The sequence below is a fragment of the Poecilia reticulata genome, linkage group LG11, assembly GCF_000633615.1.
Source record: "Poecilia reticulata strain Guanapo linkage group LG11, Guppy_female_1.0+MT, whole genome shotgun sequence".
NCBI lineage: Eukaryota > Metazoa > Chordata > Actinopteri > Cyprinodontiformes > Poeciliidae > Poecilia > Poecilia reticulata.
In genome coordinates, this window is record NC_024341.1 from 20,540,672 (window position 1) to 20,562,980 (window position 22,309).

Consider the following 22,309-nt stretch of genomic DNA (forward strand, 5'->3'; position numbering starts at 1 on the left):
AATGATACATATTATTCAATAGAATGTTGATATTTGTGGAATATGATGTAAGAGAAAAATAACAGTTTCCAATGTATCTAAAGAATTATTGCGGGTACTTTCAGTTTCATTCTCTTTTAGAAATYCAATGGAATGAATCCATGAAAAGACTGAAAAACTGCAAAAACCTGCCTTTAATGTTTATTTTAAAACCTTCATTCTTTTATCATTTTAGCCGTAGTTATTGGGAGTCACACTGGAAGCGTCAAAGAGGCACTTGTGGCTCTGGAGCCGCAGGTTGTTGACCGAACCTCATGTTGTTTTGTTCACCAATGAGGCCTTCAGAGAAAAGCTAGATTTATACTGAGATTAAATTACCACACGGATGGAGTATACGTACATATCGGGTGATTTTTGAAGGTAAATAGTTTTACTGAACTTTATTTAGGGTTATCAGAGTAAAGGCAAATGTATGCTGCACCATTTAATTTTATAAAAAAATAAATAAATATTGAAACCCATGTAATTTTCCTTCCACTTCCCAWTGATGTGTTATTCTTTCACATAAAAACACAATCCTCAAAAACCATTGAGGATTGTGATTGTAAAATGACAAAGGGCAAGTGCATGCACAATAATAACCATCMAATTACCTAATTGCTGATTGTTTGAGGGAATTTTGTTTTAATAAGTGACTCTTTAGAGTACCTTTTGTCTTCAAAAAGCCTGGGACAAGTCAATAGTTGTGCCTTTCTCATCCAGTCATGCAAGAAGTACAGTAATCAATAGACACCTYTACAGCATGCTTCCAGAAATTCAGTCCATGTTACCTTAAAGGAGATATGCGCATTGGGATACCTTCTGACGAACTGCACTCGRAGCGCTACTGTTGTTAACATTTCTGGGTACAATCTTTGCAATCGAAGTTTWGTTGCAATGGGGTCCAAAGATCATCCATTTAAGGGCATTCTCAACAACAGCAGGCCCAAGAGGATCCACGAAGGGGCTGTGTAGATCTAACAAAACAAAGACAGTGGTGCATCTTTAAAAGTTCATGTTTCATGAGTGTGTGCATGAACAGTGTCTAGTGTGTTTGACCTTCCCCAAGGCCGTCTTCTGGTTTCCATGTTGAGACTTCATGTAAGGAGGTGCTAGGGAGGCTACGGAGATATTGTACCCAAGGAGGACTGACATCTAAACGGGGATGAGGGCCCGAGGCCGTTTCCTCACCTTCAGTCACACGCTATTACTGCTCTCACTGACTAAACGCAGCCACAGGGAGACGTGMKTCTCGGTCAGGATTTTTTTTTCTTTACCCCTCTTTTTTTTTAAATAAATAAATAAATAACGTCAGGCACGATTCAGACAGTTGCAATTATGCTTCCTCTTCACACTACATTTTCCCTTTTGATGTGTTGATAAATGTCACCTTTCCTAAATGATTATCGAGCCTGTTAGAATTATCCAGAATTGTTCCTGAGGGACTATTCGAGTCTCATGCGGCAACCGAGTTGTTTGTGATGCATTCACTTGTGATCTTGTTAATCACTTTTATTTTAAAGAAGGTTGGTATTTAGATATCTTGAGGTTAATGCTAGTAGTCTACATCAGTCAGCATCCAGTTGTAGAAGAAATGATGCATACGGTGTTGGTTTGAATCCGAAGAGAACTAAAGATCTGTTTGGAAATGTGTTGCAGCTCAACATTACTTCACATACTGGGAACTTTAATGTAGCTAAAATCTTTCCACAATTTTTTAAGCAATTATTTCTGATTCCTTTCACTTAGCTTGACTGAATGTCAGACAGAGCGGTAAGAGTTAAGAAGAGCTTGGCCCCCATCAAAGTCTTGGTCACACATTGTCTCATGTGTGATACAAAGAACCCATTCTGTACCCAAGGTGACAAGTTTTTCATGCGTCACAATTTACCAATAATGAGTACGCCGCTTTTTTTTTTTTTTGCTCAGTTCTTGCAAGGCTAACGCTTGGAAGATACAGAGTAGCTTTCAAAGTCTTTACAGATTTTGATGAGACTTGTACTACACACATTGGGATCACARCACTTTACWACTACACCAAATAAATCAGTTTTTGTGCCAAATTCCTCAGTGTGAAGAGATGTGAAATATATAATTGTTAGAATTACTCATAAAATGCAGCCATATATCATATGCTAATGGTTTTTCAAAAGGTAACCAGAATGAAACCAGATTAGTGTAAACAATTTAGCACTTTTACTACGCTAATAAATTTGTACCTCKTTACTTACATATCATCAATATTATTTAATTTTTTATTAGTAATGATGGTTGATTGACACCTTTGGGAAACCTCTTCTTTATAGAATATATTTTGAAAGGGTCCTGCTSACTTAATGAAACTGCTGATGCATTTAATGCACAAGCTCATGCAAATGCATTAGAAGAATATGACTTTTAGACAAAATAAGAAGGAAGTGTTTTTTTGGGGGGGGTTTACTGATGCTATTCTAATTATGTGTATATTTAGATTTTGGTTTCTTGTTAATAGGTGCAAAATCATGCGGTTTTCTGCCTTTTCAAAGAATGTATCATTTGCAGAACCTTTACYTATAATTATTGCATGCATGAATATAGATATATTTAATTAAAGATTTTGTACTTATTTATTTCATGCTGCTTAGCCTTGATTAGTGGGAGCCAGAATACACATAGGTCAATGATCATTTGTTGGCCAGCTTTAGTTTTAAGGGATTTTCTGCGCCACACRAGTTTAGATTTCTTCTTTTCTCTTTAACATAATCTCAAGAAATAGAAGTGAATATCTGATCATTYCTCGTTAGGGAATTRTAGAGTATCTGTTAAATTCAATGTTTTTAATTTTGTGSTCTAAGGATGCTGGCTGTGGCACTTCTTTAGCTCCCCCMAGGTGTTTGTGTGTTTTAACAAAGATGCTTTATTTTAATTTTTTCCTTCTCTGCCTCCTTTGGAACTGGTTCATCAGCACTGGATGGGGGTGGATGAACTACACTACTGGTATGATGCTCACAGGCCTGTTGGCGTGAGACCCTGTTGTGAGATGAGTCTCACAGTTAGCAGGGGCACAACTGTTTGGAGAAGGGTGTTGAGTGTTGGCATAGAGTGTGGAGGTGAAAGGAACTTGAGGTGCTGAAGAGCCTCACGTCGGTAGCCTCAGACGGTGSTGCAGCAAGTGGGAAGGGCCTTGATGCGCTGGTGCATGGATAATGCAGGAGAGTATCCTGTAGCAAAGCTGCACTTAACAGTACATTGATTTCAAACCCCTGTCTTCCCTCTGGAGGGCAGTGGAATGCACCTCAACAGGCCAAACCCCCCTCCCYTGTTGTGCCCTCTTTTCACCTTCTTATTACTATGACTATTTACAATCTCCACAACTCACCCCGCCCCCTCCTCCTGCCTTCCCTTTCTGGTGTTGATTTAGGTACACCACGCTTATCACTGGCCTCAAATCCCCATCTTTCAAAAGTCCCAGAGGAACTGAAAGAAATTCAAGGGGACAAAGGCTCCCAATAGACCAGGGTCTTGAAGACAGCTTTAGGGCCTGCAGGGTCAGCAAGGCGGAAAGAAAACTGCGGTCAAAATCAATGCACTGGCACTTTGATGGACCTCTTTGACAGATTAGGGAATTTAACATTTTCCTCTTGCTTTCATGGCACCATCTGACGTCCTCATTGTTCTCTAATTCTTTAAGATKGTCTCCTAATTTCATCAACCTTTTGGCAAAATATGTATTTATGTTTTGGTTTGCTGCAACARTGGTTGGTTTGCTYGCAAAGRTATTGACACCTTAAAACAGTTTCAAAAATATTCATGTACTTTATTGTCATTTTCATTGGCAAATCAACACAATGTCAGTTGTAATTGTGAAACAAAAGTGAAATTGCAGAGTATGGATATGAATTCAACTAGTTTTGAACTGATAGCACAAAATAAAATCCAGTGTGATTTAATTGCTTGGCATTCATGCAAAAGATTACATATGGCAGAAAACTAGCACTGAATATTCCCTGAAAAATCCACCCCCACAGTGACACATGGTGTTGGCAAAGTCCAGACCTAAATGCACTCAAGTATTCCAATTTTCATGGAACCTCTCCTTCCAATCTAACTGTSCTTGTTCTGTTTTGCATAGAAAAATTGATTAAAAACATTTTGAGATGTAAAAAACCAGTAGAGACATACCCCTCACCCCCAAAACCGCAGCTATAATTTCAGAGAAAGATATATCSACAAAGTATTGTCTCAAGGATTCAGAACACTATGCTACATTTGTAGTTTTTGAAAACAATGTACTAAATTCACAATAATGCATGTTTGGCCTAAAATACATAAAAAATTGAGACTGACAAATTTTCTGTTACTGCTTTGACTTTGACTTAAATACCTGCACAAAAACGTTTGGACTCACTGGAGATATGATGAAGATAACTGTTTGTTTGTTTTTCAACCAGGTGTTTTTCAGTAATAAGCATCGAGTTCTCCAAATCAAGCTCAGCTCACCTCAACTCTTTTTCTGTTTGAGGGAAGGAAAAGTTTCTTCCTCGTCAGCAGCCACACCTCACAGTCTGCATCTCTTGACGCGAGTCCCAGCACAGGTGGATGCCAGTGTGGTGCTTCTTCCACTTGTTTAACTTCTGACTCATCTCCCAGCTGCATTATACTGATGCATGTTTTCAGGGAGCAGTAAACACCACACTTCTTTGTGCGCTAATAGGCTCTCAGCATCTTTAAGACTCAGGGTACAATTAAGAGGTGATAGTTTGATCTCCCACCTCGCAGTTCTATTTCTGAGCTGCTGCGTGATTATGTTGGAAGTTGACGGGCTGGTGAGGAGCGGGCTCTATTTAAAGGAAGACACTGACGAGCACTTCTGAACGCATACGCTCCTCAGAGCTGTTTGCACCTGTCTGAGTTTGTMTCACAACTGAATTATGTTCAGTTGCTAAAGTTTATCACATGATTATGTAATAATCTTCTGCCGGGGAGGTGTTTTTGTAAAAGTGGAATAAATGTATTCTATTTTTGACACTTTTAAGGATTTGCATAAACAAACCATCTTAGTATTTCTTCCAACTTTTGCAGTTTGCTTTTATTATTATTATGTTATTGCTTCAAATAAAAAATAAAAATAAAAACACAGGAAAATTACATCTGCAGRAAGAAATGCATTCTAAGCAACATATTTTTTTCTAAAATATAAATTACACATCCTAATCTCTTGGACATACGTSTTGCCATGCAAACGTGAAGGTTTTCTTGATGTAGCACTGCCATCTGCTGGTGGAAATTAGTTATTACATTATTTATGACACGGGTAAGTAAACTGTAAGGAGCTTGTCTTCTTCACTGTAATTTATGAGAGATACAGAGGGCTGCGTCCTAATAAATCTGCTGGATTTATTAAGGACGCAGCTCTCCTTCTCCAAAGMCGAACCATGGTTTCGTTCACGMTGAGCTTACAAGGAGCGGCTCTGTTTCCCTCCCATACTGCCAGATCGATGGCCCTCAACTTAAAAGCTGCATCATAYGAGTTTGAAAACATTTCTCCGCCGTGCCTGCTGCTAGCATGTGCTTKTTCTAAATGAAAATTAGCACGTTTCTCTTTGATTTCCAATTTTGACTTCCAATGATTCACTTCCTGCTAAAGCGCCCCCTGGCGGTTGAAGAAAAATCCACAGAAAAGCCGCACAGGGGTGTAAGCCGCAAGGTTCAAAGCGCAGGAAAAAAGTAGCGGCTTATAGTCCGAAAAATACGGTAGTTTATATCAGACTCTTAGGAGAGTTTGCAAAAGAAGGCCTAATTTTAAGGTTATTTTATATTTAGTCAATGAAATCAAGCATAACTTAAACTGCAGCAATGTCTAGCCACATTGCTGCAGTGGCAGCAATGTGGCAGTGGCAGCCACATTGCTGCAGTGGCAGCAATGTGGCAGTGGCAGCCACATTGCTGCCACTGCCACATGGCAGTTTGAAAGAATTTGACATTTATTTTATCAGATGTGATGCAAAATAAAATCATTACAAGTGTTAAATGCAGGAAAAGTATTACAATGGGTTCAAGCAATTTTGCTGCTTCCTGCCTGTTGTCTCTCGGCATTAACTTCAAACAAGAAACCAGCAAAATATGGAAGCTGAATACAAAATGTTCAGGTCACTAGAACTCTTGTTATCGGGTAGTGACAAGGACGATTTATCATTAACTCTATCATTTCAAATCTTATTATAAAAACAATATATTTTTTAGAATTTCGATAAGATCACCCACCCACCTGTGAAAGAATCCATTCATTTCTAAAGTTTTCTGTTTTGTTTCTTCAGAGTGCAATGAAATTTAAATGCTTAAGTCTGATTCTTTTAAAAGKAATCACACACTTTGCATGCATTAACTAAATGTAAAATTTTAAATATAGCATTTACCAATTATTTCTGCTGCTCATCCACATTGATACCTAGGCTTACTTAATCACTGTATTAAAACTGGCACCGGATGTGTCAATTGTGAGTGAATAAAAATTGTCTTTTAACGTGATTCTCATCTTCCTTACATTGGTTTTAAAATTTAGAGTCAAGGGAAACAAATATGTAACATGTCTACAAGTTTCTTTTTTCCTCTTTGGATAAAATCTAAAATAATGTAAAGTTTGTGTTGGTCTTTCAGTGTTTAAACAAAGATAGGRACTGTGTTACCATTCAACCAACTAATATATTTTATTTATTAATCTGCAGCTTTCCCAAGATAGTGAACCAATGCAACATTTTTTTTATTTTGCTGATCAATTGTGGATAATAATAATATAAAAGTAGCAAATTTTTTTGTAGCGTCATAAAATGCCCTAATTCAGAGACTTCTGGTTGAGCAAGGAGGATTTAGTGAGAAATACAGCAGCGTGTTCAGACTAAATCACAGGTGCAGGTAAAATTGGTTTAAAAGCTTAAAGTGACCATGTGACTTCGATAAAAGGAGGTTTACAACTCCACTACCTGGGACTAAGGTAAAAAGAGCAACAACTACATAGATTTTATTTGATTTGCAAGTCTCTAGAAGCATTAACAATATATTTTTTATTACTTCTCACTTTAAGTTGTATATTACTGAAGCTTCATAATTTTTCATAAAAATTATGGCCAGAAAGGGGTAAGCTTTTTTTTCAAATGAAATTTTTATGGTGATGCCTGGAAAAGATGCAACTTACTCAAAGAATCTCAGGAATAAAAAGGGACTTTGCACTTTCAATTATAGTCATCCTCGTGTCTTGGTTGCCCCTATAATCTAACACAGACACCCTTAATCCAAGAGATGTCTGAGCTAGAATGGCTCTAGTGGTAGGCCTCCCATTTTAGTAAAGTACAATGTAGCTGGAGTTTTGCCCTGGCCAGGATTTCAGCTGCTGAKCTTTTGCTCTAAGTATAGCATCTGCTGCCACTATCACTGTGCCAAAGTGCCTGTCTATCTCTAAACACATAGCAGAAAAAGAAAGTGGCTGATACTGAGATTTAAGATGGACAGTTGAGTCAAAGTGAGAGACGAATGCACAGGTGATGGAGAATGAGACCACTAAGACGCAGAGAGACCTCCAGATCCAGTTTCATCAAGACTCAAGAGTCCTTATGCATTTTCTACAGAACAGTTTGTGGAAGGAAACCCAAAAGGCTTGACCTAAGTATACAGTAAAACACAATTATCCTCGATTCAATGTATTTAATTCTGAATTTGAAGAAAGTTACAAAAAAAGTCTCAACATTTTTTTCTTGTTAAGTTTTGTGGCATTCAGCAAATAGAAATAATTTTGGTAGTTCTGACTAACCTAAAACGAGACGTTTGGTTGCATTTGACTTCAAACAGTGAGAAAAAGTGTGTGTCCTTTAATTCGGTGTATCTAAATATCCAATTTCAAATGTATGAATGAAGTTAGTGTTGTGCAGTATGACTAAAAATTTGTATCACAGTTTTTCTTTCTTTAGTTCTTTTTTTTTACAATGCTGTTGGCTTCTCTGTATATCACAATATTTTTTTAACTTAGCTTCTTTTTTTTTTTCCATGATGGCTTTTATATGTTTGTAGCTTATTTTACTGTCAGAAGCACATGAGGCTTTAAATCCAATTGTTGTCCCAAAAAAAACAACACAACATATAAGTCTGTATGAGATAGCAGACAGAGAAGTAGACTGTAAAATGGTTTGACGTTCAAAATGCAACACTGACAAATAAAAGATATATGCAAATATTAACACTGCTTTCTTTCCAAGACAAAACATTTTATGACGGTTCTATAAACACTATAAATTGACCTAAAATACTCAGTGTGTAGTATTGAAGTGTTGAAAATATTGAAGTACCGCATAAGTAAGACACAAGCTTAATATGACCCTGAGTGGCCAAGTCAAGATATTACAGCGTCACACATAAAAACGTAATAGCAAATAAACATCCCAAATTTGGATGTACATTAATATCCAACATACAGTATTAAAGTATTCAAAAGTGCCATACACTACTGCCTCTGTCTCAACCTTTTTTGGGCCAGCGCCCCCCCAGCCCTTATCCAGGTCCCTCACCGCCCCCCACCAAAGAATTTGTAGGCTACTTTGCACTGACCATTATTTTATCATTAATATTACTATCACTATTGTACATGTTTTGATTTTTATGCTTGTTTCTGTATTTATCATCACAAATAATTTCCCAGAGAACAAAAGAGCCAGGAGAATAGAAATTATTTTCACAGGTGTCTATGAAAAATGCAATGAACATTCAAGTTAAAATTTGTAGGCCTAACAGCAGCCAATCAGAGTGGAAAAAATATTCTTATTCTTTGCCATTTTCTAGTTGTTAAATATTCCACAAAATGACCAGATAAAAGATGTACAACATGCCAGTTTAAACTTTGATCTATTTGCAAATGACTGAGCTCTGCAACATTAAAACATGGATAGAACTGTAACTACATTAATCATAACTCTTATTCTCTTCGGTTCAGCTCTGTGCTGCCTTCAGGAGAATGGGACATCAAAGTATCATCCATAAAATTTCACCCTCATGGCATTTATCGTTCAAACCAGAGCTTTCAGTGGAAAAACAAACTTTCCAGGTCCTTTTAATGCCATACAAATATGAGACAGAAACATGGATTATATCTTTATATAGACATGTCTATTGATTATAGATTAATAGTTTTACTGGACAGAAATTACAAAGAACAAATCTGGTTCTTAATCAAATCCTAATGAGTCAAATTGAAAGTGTTATGGAGTCATCAGCCTCATGACACTMTAACACTGACATGAAAAATAATATTGAAGAAATAAATATATCAAATCTAATTAAAAACATAAATAAGTGATCAGTTCTTTACTGTTATGGTCTGTAAGATATATTTATTCTCAGTATTAGATATGGTCTCAACAAACCCATTAACTATTATTTTACCTTTTATCTGGAAATAGTGCCTGTTTATTCTTGCCATACAGTCCTCTGTATTAAGTATTGATCGAAATGTCTTGCCATACCAGTTTATTCCTCTGTATTTACTTTAGTTTTAGTTTATTCTGACATTTGTTCTTCATTCATTTCTATTTAGTTTCATTTGATTAGTTTTATCCTCTCTTGGTTTATTGCTATGTCCACTTTAGTTTCTTTCCTGTTGCTAGATTTATTTTAGCGTTTATTGACGCTATTCACCACCAGTAATATTCACTCATCACCTGCTGCACCTCCTAAAAAGTGTTTCACATCATGTGTTGATTTTTCACTGTTCAGCGTCGGATTCTCTGTTTTTATGCCATAATTCACATCTAGTTCGTCGCTCCGTTTTATGTCCCGCTTCTCCTGTTTCAGAGTTTTGTGCAATGTGCGCGTCTTTTTATTTTTTTTAAGCCCTTAAGGTGCAGGGCGGTCGGGAAGCGTATCGATGAGGAAAAGGCAGACTGACATAAACCTTTTAAAACAACGGAAACAATTTCTGCATTCTGATTATTGAAATTTAAAAGTGCTGTGTTGTTCTATCACCCCCGTTTCATACCGGACCACTTACAGCACCGTGTTAACGCTATAAAATGAACGCTCTCTATCGTGGTATCACCCATGGAGGGATTTCTTTATTTATATGGGTTCATTTTTCAGAGGGATACACAGTGAGGGTATCGTGATTTTAGTAATTACATGTTAAGAGCGATTGTCTGTTAGCCTTCCATGGAAGCGGGCAGCATCCAGACGGAAATAAAACACATTTTAATATAAGTTGCTGCTTTGACATGATCACAGAACTGCCAAAACATATGTACAGAAATACCAAACAAAGTGAATCACAGCAACGTCATCAGCCGGTTTAACGCTGAACTGATGCGATGAAGCTAAAGTAGCAGGAGAATGGAGCTGCGCCAAGAAGCTAACAAACACTGAATAGAAGAAGAGCTCCCATCGATACAGTTGCAGCCAAGCATGATTTAATGTTACACAATACAGTTTTACCAAGTTGCTCAAAGTCTAAACTGGCATTGTTGTGCATTTAAGGTGTAAAGTTTACCTTTGACCAAACGCCCCCCACAGGCATCCCAGCGCCCCCCTTTTGTAAAAATGTGCGCCAGCGCCCCCTGCCGTCCTGTGAACGCCCCCTGGGTGGCGGTACCGCCCACGTTGAGAACCGCTACATTAGAAAAACAAACAGTCCACATTAAAACTAACAGTAAGAATATCGATTGATGTGAACATCTTGATAAATAGACAAACATTATGAACGTTATTCATGAATTAAGCAATTTGGTTCAAGTATTTTCGCCCTGATAAGACATACCTTGAATTCAGCGTTTTAATCGTGGCTCTGAAGCTGTCTTTATAGACTGTAGTGAGACCGTATCCGTAATGTCGTTCCACCGTTTGCTATTCCCGCCATATGCCGTGCGCCACATCTTTTAAAAACAAAAAATAAACCTTCCTAACTACAGATAATAGCTCCTCTCTTCGGCAAACAGTTTTCTTTGATATCTCCTGTTTCGCTATCTTTATCCGCCATCTGTTTTCTGTTCTTCAGACCAACTTACGTCTAGCTGTTAGCCAAAAGACTGTTACGCTACCTGGCTACGTTCTACTTTGTTTGACTTTTGGTGGTGGCTATTCCACTCAGGGCTCTCTAGCACTTCTAGCGGCAAACAATATTACTTTTTTTTTTTTTTCTGCATGTTGAAGCGATAAAACTGTTTCCTCCGCTATGTCGCGATGTGGTAGCCTGGCCATTGTCTTCCTGTGCAATTCCGCTGGAAAATAAATCGTCGGTTCCAGCGCAGATTGGGATTTCTGCCCTTGACTCGGATTGTCTCCGGTCAATTTTTTTTTACGGGACAACGAGTCAACAGAAGAAATTGTGAACGATGACGTCGATTTTCTGCGCTGTTTTAAAATTGTAGTCTGTGTGTAGTTTTAGCAAGAACAGTGGAGGAAGTGAACAAAGCCGTCCAGTCGGTGTTGCTGATGCCTCTAAATATTGAATTGACATGAACATAGACAAAAGTTAGCAGGCCACTCCTCCAGGAAGCAGTCTAAGTATGAGAATTCCCCATAACGAATCAAGGAGGAAATAAATTATAGGACAAGGGGCTGGTTTATACCAGGCTGGCGGTATGACTGTATATAAAAAATTCATACCGGAGGGAAAATTACTACTGATATACCGTCTAGCACTAAGAGATGTCTCTTCACTGCATTTGGTCTCGTCTAAAATAGGTTGCAAACTATAAAACTACAAAATAATGCTATACGTTGCATTCTAGAGATAAATAGTGAAATCTACCATTTTACATTTCCTACCAAGAACTTGAGACATTTCTTTTGTTTTTATCACCGTGATATGAGCGTACTCATACTAAGTTACTGCATAAACAAGTAGGCTATTCAAATGGTCTGTACAAACTATTTGAGTCACCCCCAAAACTGAACTCATCTCAGAAATAGCAGCGATTAAATAACTTTTAAACATGGCCGATGCCCAACCATCTGAACTTCAATGTTTTGATTACAGATTTTGCTAATGATTTTTAGTTGCAGTCTTTGAATTTTCAGTGACTTTGTATGTTTGTAATGCTGCTCTTATTGTGCAATTTTAATTTGAATGTCTTTTTTTAAGTCATAACATCTAGGCCAGGCATGCTCTTGTAAATTAGAGTCCTTCTGGTTAAATAAAGTATTAATAATATAAAATAAGCTTGATATAAATTGATTTTGGACTAAAGTGGATGAAGGTGAATTTCAACTATTTGGAATATCTTCAAAACTTCACTTACAATCAGAGTAAAATATTTAAGTGAGCAATGACATCTTACCTTTTTTGATTTTGACAATATTGAATGCAAATTMAAATTAAATTTTTCTAATATGTAGGACAAATTAAAAATGAATTTTATTTAAGAAATGTCATATTAATTAAATTGTGTTCATACTGTACCTTAAATGCACTCAATATTTGCTCAAGACTCCTTGAGTCTAAATAAATGCATAAACACAGCAAGCCCATGTTGCTTTAAAAACTGCATTGTTAGTTCTGATGTGTCTTATCTTCGTATTGACAATACACCAAATCTTCTCTATGAGGCCAGGAGTGATGTTTTGTTCATTAAAGCAGATATTGGTATTTTTGGTAGTGTGAGCAGGTGCCAAGCAATGGCCATATCCATTAAGCTTGTCAGGAGAGGGAAATAATGTGTCCTCCAAAATGTCTTGATGGCTGATCTACTAAATTCAGATAGACATTAAATCAAAGTTATCAGAAAAATCCACCTAAAACATGTCACTGTGTATAAATAATAAATTTTTTATGTGAGTTTTACGTTTTGAATTAAATGAACTACACTGATTTCCTGGGATGCACCTCTAATTGGAACCTAATGGATTTGTTTTGTAACTTATTTCCTTGAGGTTATAAGTTACAAACTGCTCTAGCTTAACTCAATTGAACCCAATTATGTGCTTGTAATTTTAATTGTGTATTCCTGTTTTATCAGTCGTCCCTACACAAGCAAGGTATCAACAGCAAAAAAGAAAAAAACATCACCTCCATGCACACGCGCATACAAAAATCCCGCTTGGGACATTTTTCAGGCAACAGACCATTACATCCCGCCCTATTCTTACGTTCTCGAAGCTGATTGGTCATGACAACAGGGTCCTGAACGCTAACTGGCTATCTCATTGTCAACCATGTTAGAGGCGTGTTTCTGTCGTTGGGAGAATGCAGAGCCTGCCCTCAGCGAAGTGTCAGCCGGCCTTTTACAGCTCTTCAACCGGTGACTGAAGACAGATGTGGAGCTGAAAAACTGACAACAGGAGCCATGGACGAATCCAGAGAACAAATGAACCCACTCCTTAGCAGGGTGAGTACCCGGAAAAGACGTTTTAACGTAAGCTTATTGTACGTGCTCGGCTCTTTGTCTGTGTTTGCCAAGCAACAGCACAAGTCAAAGGGATGCTTGATAATCATCCGGTCACTTCTATTGTTAGCCGGTTTTCCTTTTCATACTTCTCCTTAATGGTAAAGGTTATTTTTACACTTTTTAAAAAGCTACATTTGAGCAAAGATAACAAATGTGTTCCCCTTTGCGCTTTGTCTTTTTTCCCCAGGGTTGTTAATAAACCGAAGATCTTGCTCGTTATGATACGTTAATAACGTCCATACCCTTTAGTAGTTTTCGTAAAATATTTCCCCCCTGAAAATTTGAACATTAGCTTTATTGTAAACACTTTAAGGATTTGAAAACAGTAGTAGTCTGGTACGCCTGCCGTGCCTCCGTAAGTCTGTTAGTAAATGGCTGATTAGCAGTTAACCGCTTTAAGCATTTTCCGCTCACACGCTACGTTACTTTACGCCATGTGTCCCATTAGGCTCTACAGCTGAGTGAGCCTCAGAAAAGAAAGGTGGTGCAGTGGCACATTTCACAATTACACCCTCCTCTGCATGGCAATTTTACCATATTCTTTAAATAACCCACTGCTGGTGATCTTACTGTGAAAGATAAGTGGCCAAATGAACGAAACGGAAARGCATGAGCCTTTCCACATGCCTTACAGTGAAGTTTTCAGTGACTTGTGTGCGGGAATAGAGAACCACATCCTGTCTGCTGGTTGTCACTGCCGCAGAGTTACTTATAAGCGTCGGACCACTGAGTGTTAAGAAGACCAGAAAGAGAAGCTTGCTGGAGAGCTAAGTTTAAAGAGCACAGCGACTGCGTGACATCAGTGGTGGTGTAGGGTAGCCCACTACTCTTCTGCATGTATTTGCTTACTGTATTCATACACGTGTGTGGATTCCCGGAAAGTCAAGGGGTGGCATTATTGCAGAGCACCTCTTACGCCAGAGCTGACCCCCACAGAAAGTAATTAGTCAACGTCCAGGACTGCCACGCTTAAAATCCCCAAGAATATACAATTGTTCATCTTTCAATGGAGCATTCAGATGCATATTTTACAAACCATGAATGTGGTTTCAAACAGGGGGGCATTGTTATTTTATGGTTTTCTTTCTGACCGGGGTTTTTGTTTTGAGGCAATAAAGAGGGAGTCTTTCAAAATGTAATTTCTTGACAAATATGCTTCAAAGCTAATAAGCTGTTATGATATTTTAAATGCTAGTTAAACGCTGTTCAGTTATGACCAGGCTGTTTAACACAGGATATAAAATGACAAACAGCTTTGTTGATCCGGCATTCTCAAATTTATGTTCGAAGGTTCAAATAACTTTTTTTTTAACATTTTTTAGATTAACCAATAATATGGTTTATCAAGAACATTGATAAAGCAATAGTTTAACTATGTGACCAACAACACATCAACACTAATGATGTGTTGTTCAATGTAAAGAATGAACATGTAATGACTACAATTTTCCTTGCTAAACACAAAGCATGACGCTTTGGCCTCCCATGTTTCATTGGGAGGACAGTGTGTTCAAAATGATATGTTAGTTTTCTGCCACATTGTGTTTTGGATTCTAGAAATATATTGTACATTGTGGTTTGATCAGAGGACCTTCTTCCACGTGTTTGCTATGACCTCTACGGCTTGTGGCTTCTCATTACTTTTTTTTCAACAACAAGCTTTTCTTGTCCCAGTCTTCCATAAAGATCAGATTTGTGGAGTGCCCAACTCATAGTTATCTTGTTGACACGTTCATTAAGCGGTGGATCTCTGGAGCACTTCTAGGGTTACCATGGGCCGCTTGGCTGCTTCTTTGTTTATTGTCTCCCTTGCACCACCTGTCTGATTAGGTAGATTCTCGTGGCTTTATAGGTCAGCAGTTGTGCCACACACTTTTAATGCTTTGATGGGATGTCCAGGCATTGGGATACTGTTTTGTAACAATGTCCTACAAATTATCAAGCATACACTAATGGAATGCTATGTGGTTGCCTTTTAAGCATTGGAATATTTACTTTCTCATTTGAAAATGAATTATTTGTTTATTTGAATCTTTTAATGTGTTTTCAATATTGAATAAAATAGGCGTAAATGAAAACTGGTTAAATGAAAAATCAGTTTCTTAATCTGATTAATCGATTAATCTTTGGAATAAGGGATACAATATTTTACTATAACTGTTAGTTGCATCCCTAATGATACTACTAAAATATTTACGATGGCTTTCCTCAATTTATTTTYTTCTTAAAATTAAACATTATTTGCTTATTCAAAAGTACTGCAAAGGACATTTTTTAAAGCATGTAGAATTTTAGGAAATCCTCTGGGGTTTTTCCAGATTTCAAACTTTTTTTTTTTCTATTTGTATTTTTCCAAGCCCAAAGGTGACAAGAGTCCAACTAAAACAATTTTTACAATCAGATTGTACCTTTGAGGTCTAGTTCAGACATCACRCACTCTACGGCTTGTTTTACTGTGCAAACATGTTGAAGTTCTTCTRTGGAGTAAAGAAATCAATTTGTTCAGGATGTAAGATTTAGTTTCTCTAAATCTTACATGTGTGTGTGTAGGTGTGTGTGTGTATATGTGTTTCAGGGCATCACAGTATTCAGTCTCAGATGACCAAATATGACGCTATAGATTATGTCATTGCACATTCAAAAACAACCAGCAAAACACGAAGTTCCATCCATAAATCAATAACTTTATCTACAGAGACTCTGCATACTCATCCTTTGTGTGATCATATCTGTCTTGTGCAGCGCTGCCGATCAATTTTGTCCCTCTTTTTTTAATAAACMAATAAATACCTATATACCAGCGTACACTAGCTTATTTAGAGTTGTACGTGATTGTTTATGCACAACTCTATCAAAGTCCAGACAAGAGAGTGATGTCTGGACTTTGACTGGTTTGTCACARCTGCTTGATTATTTTCTTTTTTATTACACATCCTGATTTGCTGCCACGGTTAAGATCACTGTCCTGTTGCATGATCCAATTCAAGCCCCCCTTCAGCTGTTGGACAGATGGTCTTATGTTTGAATCTAGAAATACTTTCTCATACAGAGAGAAAAGTTTGTGATRGACTTAATGACCTCGAGGTGCCCAGCAGCACACCTCTTGCGGAAGCAGCAGCTAAGCTTTACATGGAAATTCACCTACGTAGGTTGACCGCAATTTCACTTTTTTCATTTTTTTATTGTATCATTAAAATATGGGTTGTAATTATTTGACCTGTAGTAGGTGTAATAGTTTTAATCACTCTCTTCTTTCTGAAAGTAGGCACACTCAAAGAACAAAAACCTGGATAAAGTACAAAGAGGTTGTATGTGCTGCATACCAATTAGTCTGGGGGAATTTTTCCTTTGCGTCATATCGTTGTATGAGTTTAGCAGTAGGACTAAGGCCATTACACAGGCTTGTTCTACATGATTAGTGGAGGTGTTAGTAAATATAATACATCTAGATCCATGGGTCATGGAGGCAATACGTCAGGATTTCTTTGGAACCAATAAATCCAATAATTTTGTGTGAAATTGATCAGCCTTTTCCCTATCACATTATCAAATTTTTTGTTCTTCTTTCCTTCATTCACGTTTTGCTTCTTTCCTTCCTTCCTTTCTTCTTTCAACATGTCATTGAGTCACYCCTGCGCAAAACTGAACATCAGCTGTATCTCATCAGAATATCATTACTCTGCACTTTAAAGGAGGTCAGTTCTGTGTAAACCTCAAACATTTAGTCTAGTGTATTTTGAGATTTTGAAGAAAGACTGAATGGCAATCTCATTCAGTCTTCYGGAGAATGCAGCGGCCTATAAATCTAATAAGGAACTCAAAAGGATTCTCAGAAGAATTTGAAACCAGTCATTTTACTGAGTGGAAAAAAGTGCACAAGTGGAGGACATTCAAAACAATTGCCAACATGTSAAGTTCRGGCCATCAAAGCAAGTTCACCCTAAAAACAGACTGCAATATGCTAAAAGGTACAAGAAGACAAAGTCTACAAAACCCATCGAAGCCTGAATTTATTTCCCACAGTAAAACATCAATCAGATTTTGATACAATGTGAACTTTGATGAAGTCACTGTGGCACATTTTCAACTTCAAATGTGCCACAGAACTGACATCACCAACAACTGCATCAGGTGAAGACAGAATTTCCACATTTTCTTTAGAAACCAGGATGTCATTTATAGTTTCTTCAACTTCACCATGAGGACATACATGCAAGATCACAGAGGGCATCAATTGTTGCTTTAGCCAATTCAGAAGTAATATCTTTAATTTTGTCTTCTGGCTGTAGACCAACTACAGTAGTTTCTTTCTGCGCTTGGAGCCACTACGCTAATGCTGATGACTCAGTTGGACCGAATCATGTTACAGGTATGGCATAAAGAAAGTGCACCTTCTACAAAATCAAGGGTTTTAATGTATGATCGGTCTCGTCTACCTGTAGCTGTTGGACAAACTAACACCTTACAAGTGTTTGAGTTGGGCGTTCAAGCAAGATGCCGAGTCATTTGTCTGCAATACGACCCCAGATCATCACGCCATCATTACTGTGCTTAACATCTGGTGKGAGGGGCTTGTGCTGATATTTCACCAAATGAGGTACTGTGTTACGAGGTGCAAAAAACTCCCACATCACTTTGAACTCTAAACTATTGCAACGGTGGAAAAAAAACACTTTGCATTTCTTCCAGAGAGAATAGGCTGTGTCTGGTTGCAAACAAAGAATATTTGTTATGGGATTTTTATTTTTGGYATTTTTAGGAGGAATAAATGTGAAGGTGTCCTAGTTTTCTTGTATTTTTAATTACATTTTATAGAGCCAAATCCTAGGAYTAAATTAATACTTCTCTTAAACATATTATTAGATATGTATTATGGTAGAAAAACACRCTATAATTCTGACATGACTGACCTATTTACTTTTTTTTTAAGATTTTTTTTTTTTTATAGCTATCTACTTCCTAAGATGAAACCTTTCAAACAGCAAATAAAATATTTCAGAGAATACATATTCTAATGGAAATTAGGATGCACCTACTGTATTTATTCCACCATTAGATGTCACTCTTTCTGTTGAAATTATTTWAAAATTATTTCACGTTTACCCTTGAGAATGCTGTGCTGGCATTAAGTGTGTCTRCCTCTAGATGATGTGTTCAGTGTTCCTGTGACTAGAGATCAACATTAAAATAGCAAAATGATCTAGTTGCTCCTATTTTAGAAAAATGCTCTTTTGACCCACTCGTGGGAATTTTTGTTGCATACAGGAAGCAGGTTGACAGCGGWTCTTTAGATTATTAGAACTTGTTGAAAGACACACCTAACCTTGATGCTTTGACTGGGATTGTATAAGTCAAAGTCATAGGAACGTAGACATTTGGAGTCTCATGAATTCACAGCAATCTGTCCTTTTTCAATTCACTGCAGACTGMAGGGAACACCRACCCCASTATTTATTTTTGTTGGGGGGGCGACTCTTCATTTATGACCTGAATACCTCAGCGGCTAAGGACTTGTATGTCCTCCAAATGTGAATGTGTGCCCTTCGTCTGATAGCGTGCATGTGTGTGTGTGTTTGTGTGTTTATAAGCTGTTGGCTGGGTGAATGAAATATTCATGGAGGCATGGTGGGATTGGCTGCCGTGCATGGAGCAGGGCTGATGGGGTAGAGCGGAGCACAGCACTGTGTGTTCTGAAGCAGCTCGCCTTCCCTTTGTATAAAGAGATGAGCAGAGGAAGAGAGAACAGACGAGTGTGACACTGTCGCTGTTCACGCTCGGCTCACAGGCGTCCCCCGTACAGCGCACACAACCGCCATAGAGAAGGAACTGTCTCTCCTGCTTCTGCTTTGCGGATGTTTTGGTCTAAATGGATGAGCAGAGCAAAGAGGAACATGTGCTCACGGTATGTCTGCTCCTCAATATTTGTGTTTGTGTCCTCAGCATCCGTGTTCTGCACTTGGAGAAGAATCCACAGGCTCTAGGTGCTCTGTGCCGCTTGTGCGTTTGTATTGATTTGTCGGCTTGTGGTCGTCTCCTGTTATGTGCTAATGAATGGGGGCTCTGTGGTTACCACATTTGACCAGAATGAAAAAATATTATGTGGGKAAAGAAGAGGTGATAGTTCTTGAAACTGGATGCTTTTTTTTTATGTGCCCCTTTATTGGTCCAAAGCAACACGAACGAGAAAAAGCTATCAGAGACAATTATGGCTGCTTGAAGGAACGGGACAAGCAAAATGGGAAGGAAGCGGGGGAAGAAAAAAAAAAAGCTGCGAGAAAATGGGTCTTTCAAGGTAACAGAATCAAAACACGAAGCTTGCTATCTGTAGCAATGATGTCCATTAACTGAGGGAAGAATAACTGAACATTTAAAAACTGATAAGCTCAAAATTGGAGCGTTGGGCTTAAAGGAAAGATCCTATTTAAATACAGAGAGAGGTAAATACAGAGACTTTTTTTCTYCATTCAAAATTGCTGACATGAAGTAATCCCAGCTCTTCAATAAGATAATTAAACCACAGATCTCTGGAGACGTTATGTAGTGGAGGCTAGTGTGAATGTGTTTGTGTCCCACTCAAAGGTGATGGGTCTCTATGGGAGTAAATCATTTAGGGGCTAGTCAGCAATGCATAGCTGCCTTATAAGTTCTATCTTTGTGTTTGTGGCATTTTAACAAAACCTGCTGAATCCCATCAGATCCTTGGGTTTGGGAGAAACTGAACTGTGCAAAAATATTTTCCCTTTTACAAAGCTGTTCTCGCTTTTTTCACATGTAATGTGTTGGGTCACCAAACAGACCTGAGTGAAAATATAACAATGATTTCATTTATTATTAAGGAGAATGCTGTTCAAAACAATATGACCCATTCAAGAAAGTAATAACCCCCCATAAACCTATTTGATTGCCATTCTATCAACTACTGGTAGTGAGATCACTGGAGAGGTATTTTGGCCCACTCTTCTCTGGAAAATTGTTTTACTTCAATCACACTGGAAGGTTTTCAAACATGAATGGCCTGTTTAAGGTGAAGCAGCTGCATCAAAGTAGGTTTTTGGAGTCGTTAACAAGTGGACCCTCTGGTGCGTTGGAATCATTCAGGTGGTCTTCAGTTTAAGATAACAAACTGATGGCCAGACTGTCTCCTTTAGGATTTTCTCCTAAAAAGCAGAATTAATAAACATATTAAATATGACAAATTGTCCAAGTCCTGAAGCCGCAAAGCAGCCCAAGACCATCACACTTGAACTATCATGTTTGTACTTTGGACAGCAGTGGTTTTTGATCTGGAACTCTCTTGTGGGAGTCCTTTTTGCTTAGTCTTTTCCTCACGATCGGTGGCCTTAATGAGGCCAGTGAGGCATGTAGTACTTTAGATGTTCTTTTGAGTTCCCTTGTGACCTTCTGGATAAGTCGGTAATGTATCTTGCAATAATTTTGGTTAGCTGGCCACTGCTGGAAAGGGTCACCACTGTTCCAGGTTAACTCCCTTTCTGGATATTGGGTCTCAATGTGGTTCACTGGAGTCACATAGCTTGATAGTTTTGGATTGTGGCATCCCATATTGTCATATAATTGGGTCATTAAAACAGTTTTTTGTTTAAACTTTGGTTATCTTTGTATTAAAATTGGTGCTGTGATCGGAACCACGTAAGTGAAACCAAAAGCAAAAAGGGAAATATGTAGGAGGGTGAATACCTTTTATTCATGTTGTCCTGCACTTAGATCTGTTGCATTCACTGATCAGAAAACTTTTTTTTTCTGTAGGTTGATGGTTGGTCATGGCCAGTCAAGCTAAAAATCATCTATGTTTTTTGTCACAGCCTTTGTGCAAATTTGTTCAAACATGCTATGGTAATAATTACCACTAAAAATGCTTACCCTGGCTATAATATCATTGTTAACCAGTGTATTTCACTTTTAGTCATTTATCTGTATCTACATTTCAGACACAATCTTTTAATTTGACATCATTGGCTTCAAATAATTGCAATTATTCTCATTTGTAAAGAAAATAGTGCATTTGGCAGCCATTTGAGCTTTGACTGTAATTTTAAAAGACTGGTCTCTCCCACTATGCAGCACATCTGTTACAATACTCCCTGTTGATTGGATCAGTTCCCAGTTACTGCAAGGCTGGCAAAGAGGGAATCGGTCGTGTTGGCATGTTGTGTGGCTAGTTGCTCATTTCACTGCTTGCTTGGCAGCTATGTGAATATTTCTCTGCCCATGCAAACACGTTAGCAGCCTGGCTCTTAGAAAAAGTTCATTTTTATARCTAATTTGCTCAACACTGGTSTTGCTTCTTTAGGTGTGAAATTTAAATGGTGCTCGTTTTAATCACAGTATGTAAATTCTTTGGATTCTTGTTGCTATCACAGTTGTTTACCACATAATGCTTTTACTGTAGTGGCATTACGCTGCTCTATCTGGCTYCAATAACTTTCCTCCAGGCTGAACCTGYTATTGGTTGAAAACATCACAGCACACACTGTAAAAATTCAAATTARAGTTCCAGAACCTCACAGAGTGGGGCTGCMATATTTGAGGAAAGTGATGTTTTGGCCACAGCTGGGTTTTATGGCAAACCAGCTGTTGAAGACCGAAACATTTGAAAATGCTGGAGCAAGTAAGAGGCTTTGAATTAGGACAGAATCAGACTAAATTAACTAAACCTCGAGATAATTCAAAGAAAACTACTGGTGCATCCTTAGTCCTGTGGGAGTCATGGGTCTTTCTCTTAGCACCACTTCCAAACGAGTCATCCTTATTTCTCTAATCTTACTGTTACAAACTTTAACACAGCAGTCTGGCCCAGACCATTGCTGCTGCACACTGGTGGCTGCAGAAGGACGTCAAAAATACAGCTCTGTTATTTTCTATGAGGCAACCCTCAC

General features: G+C 38.0%; 1 protein-coding gene and 1 long non-coding RNA gene across 12 annotated transcripts in view; one reads left to right on the forward strand and one right to left on the reverse strand.

Moving 5' to 3' along the window:
* Positions 1-158: 158 nt before the first annotated feature.
* Positions 159-11,065, reverse strand: LOC103472664 (uncharacterized). The gene is made up of 3 exons (XR_534906.2): positions 10,787-11,065; positions 810-995; positions 159-318 (listed from the first exon to the last, which is right to left on the reverse strand). It is a non-coding gene; the product is annotated as an uncharacterized LOC103472664 (long non-coding RNA).
* Positions 11,066-13,205: 2,140 nt separating this feature from the next.
* The window catches only part of LOC103472665 (sodium bicarbonate cotransporter 3-like), a 52,456-nt gene continuing 43,352 nt past the window's right edge, over positions 13,206-22,309 (forward strand). For 7 of the 11 annotated variants that reach the window (XR_534907.2, XR_534908.2, XM_008422443.2 and 4 more), the window contains exon 1: positions 13,206-13,355. Coding sequence is in view for 9 of the 11 variants with exons in the window: in XM_008422443.2 (XP_008420665.1) it covers positions 13,314-13,355 (42 nt within the window). In the remaining 2 variants the exon portion in view is untranslated. Of the gene's footprint in view, positions 13,356-18,908; positions 19,318-22,309 lie in introns of those variants that run through there. The other 4 variants (XM_008422444.2, XM_008422445.2, XM_008422447.2 and 1 more) reach the window with 2 other exon arrangements.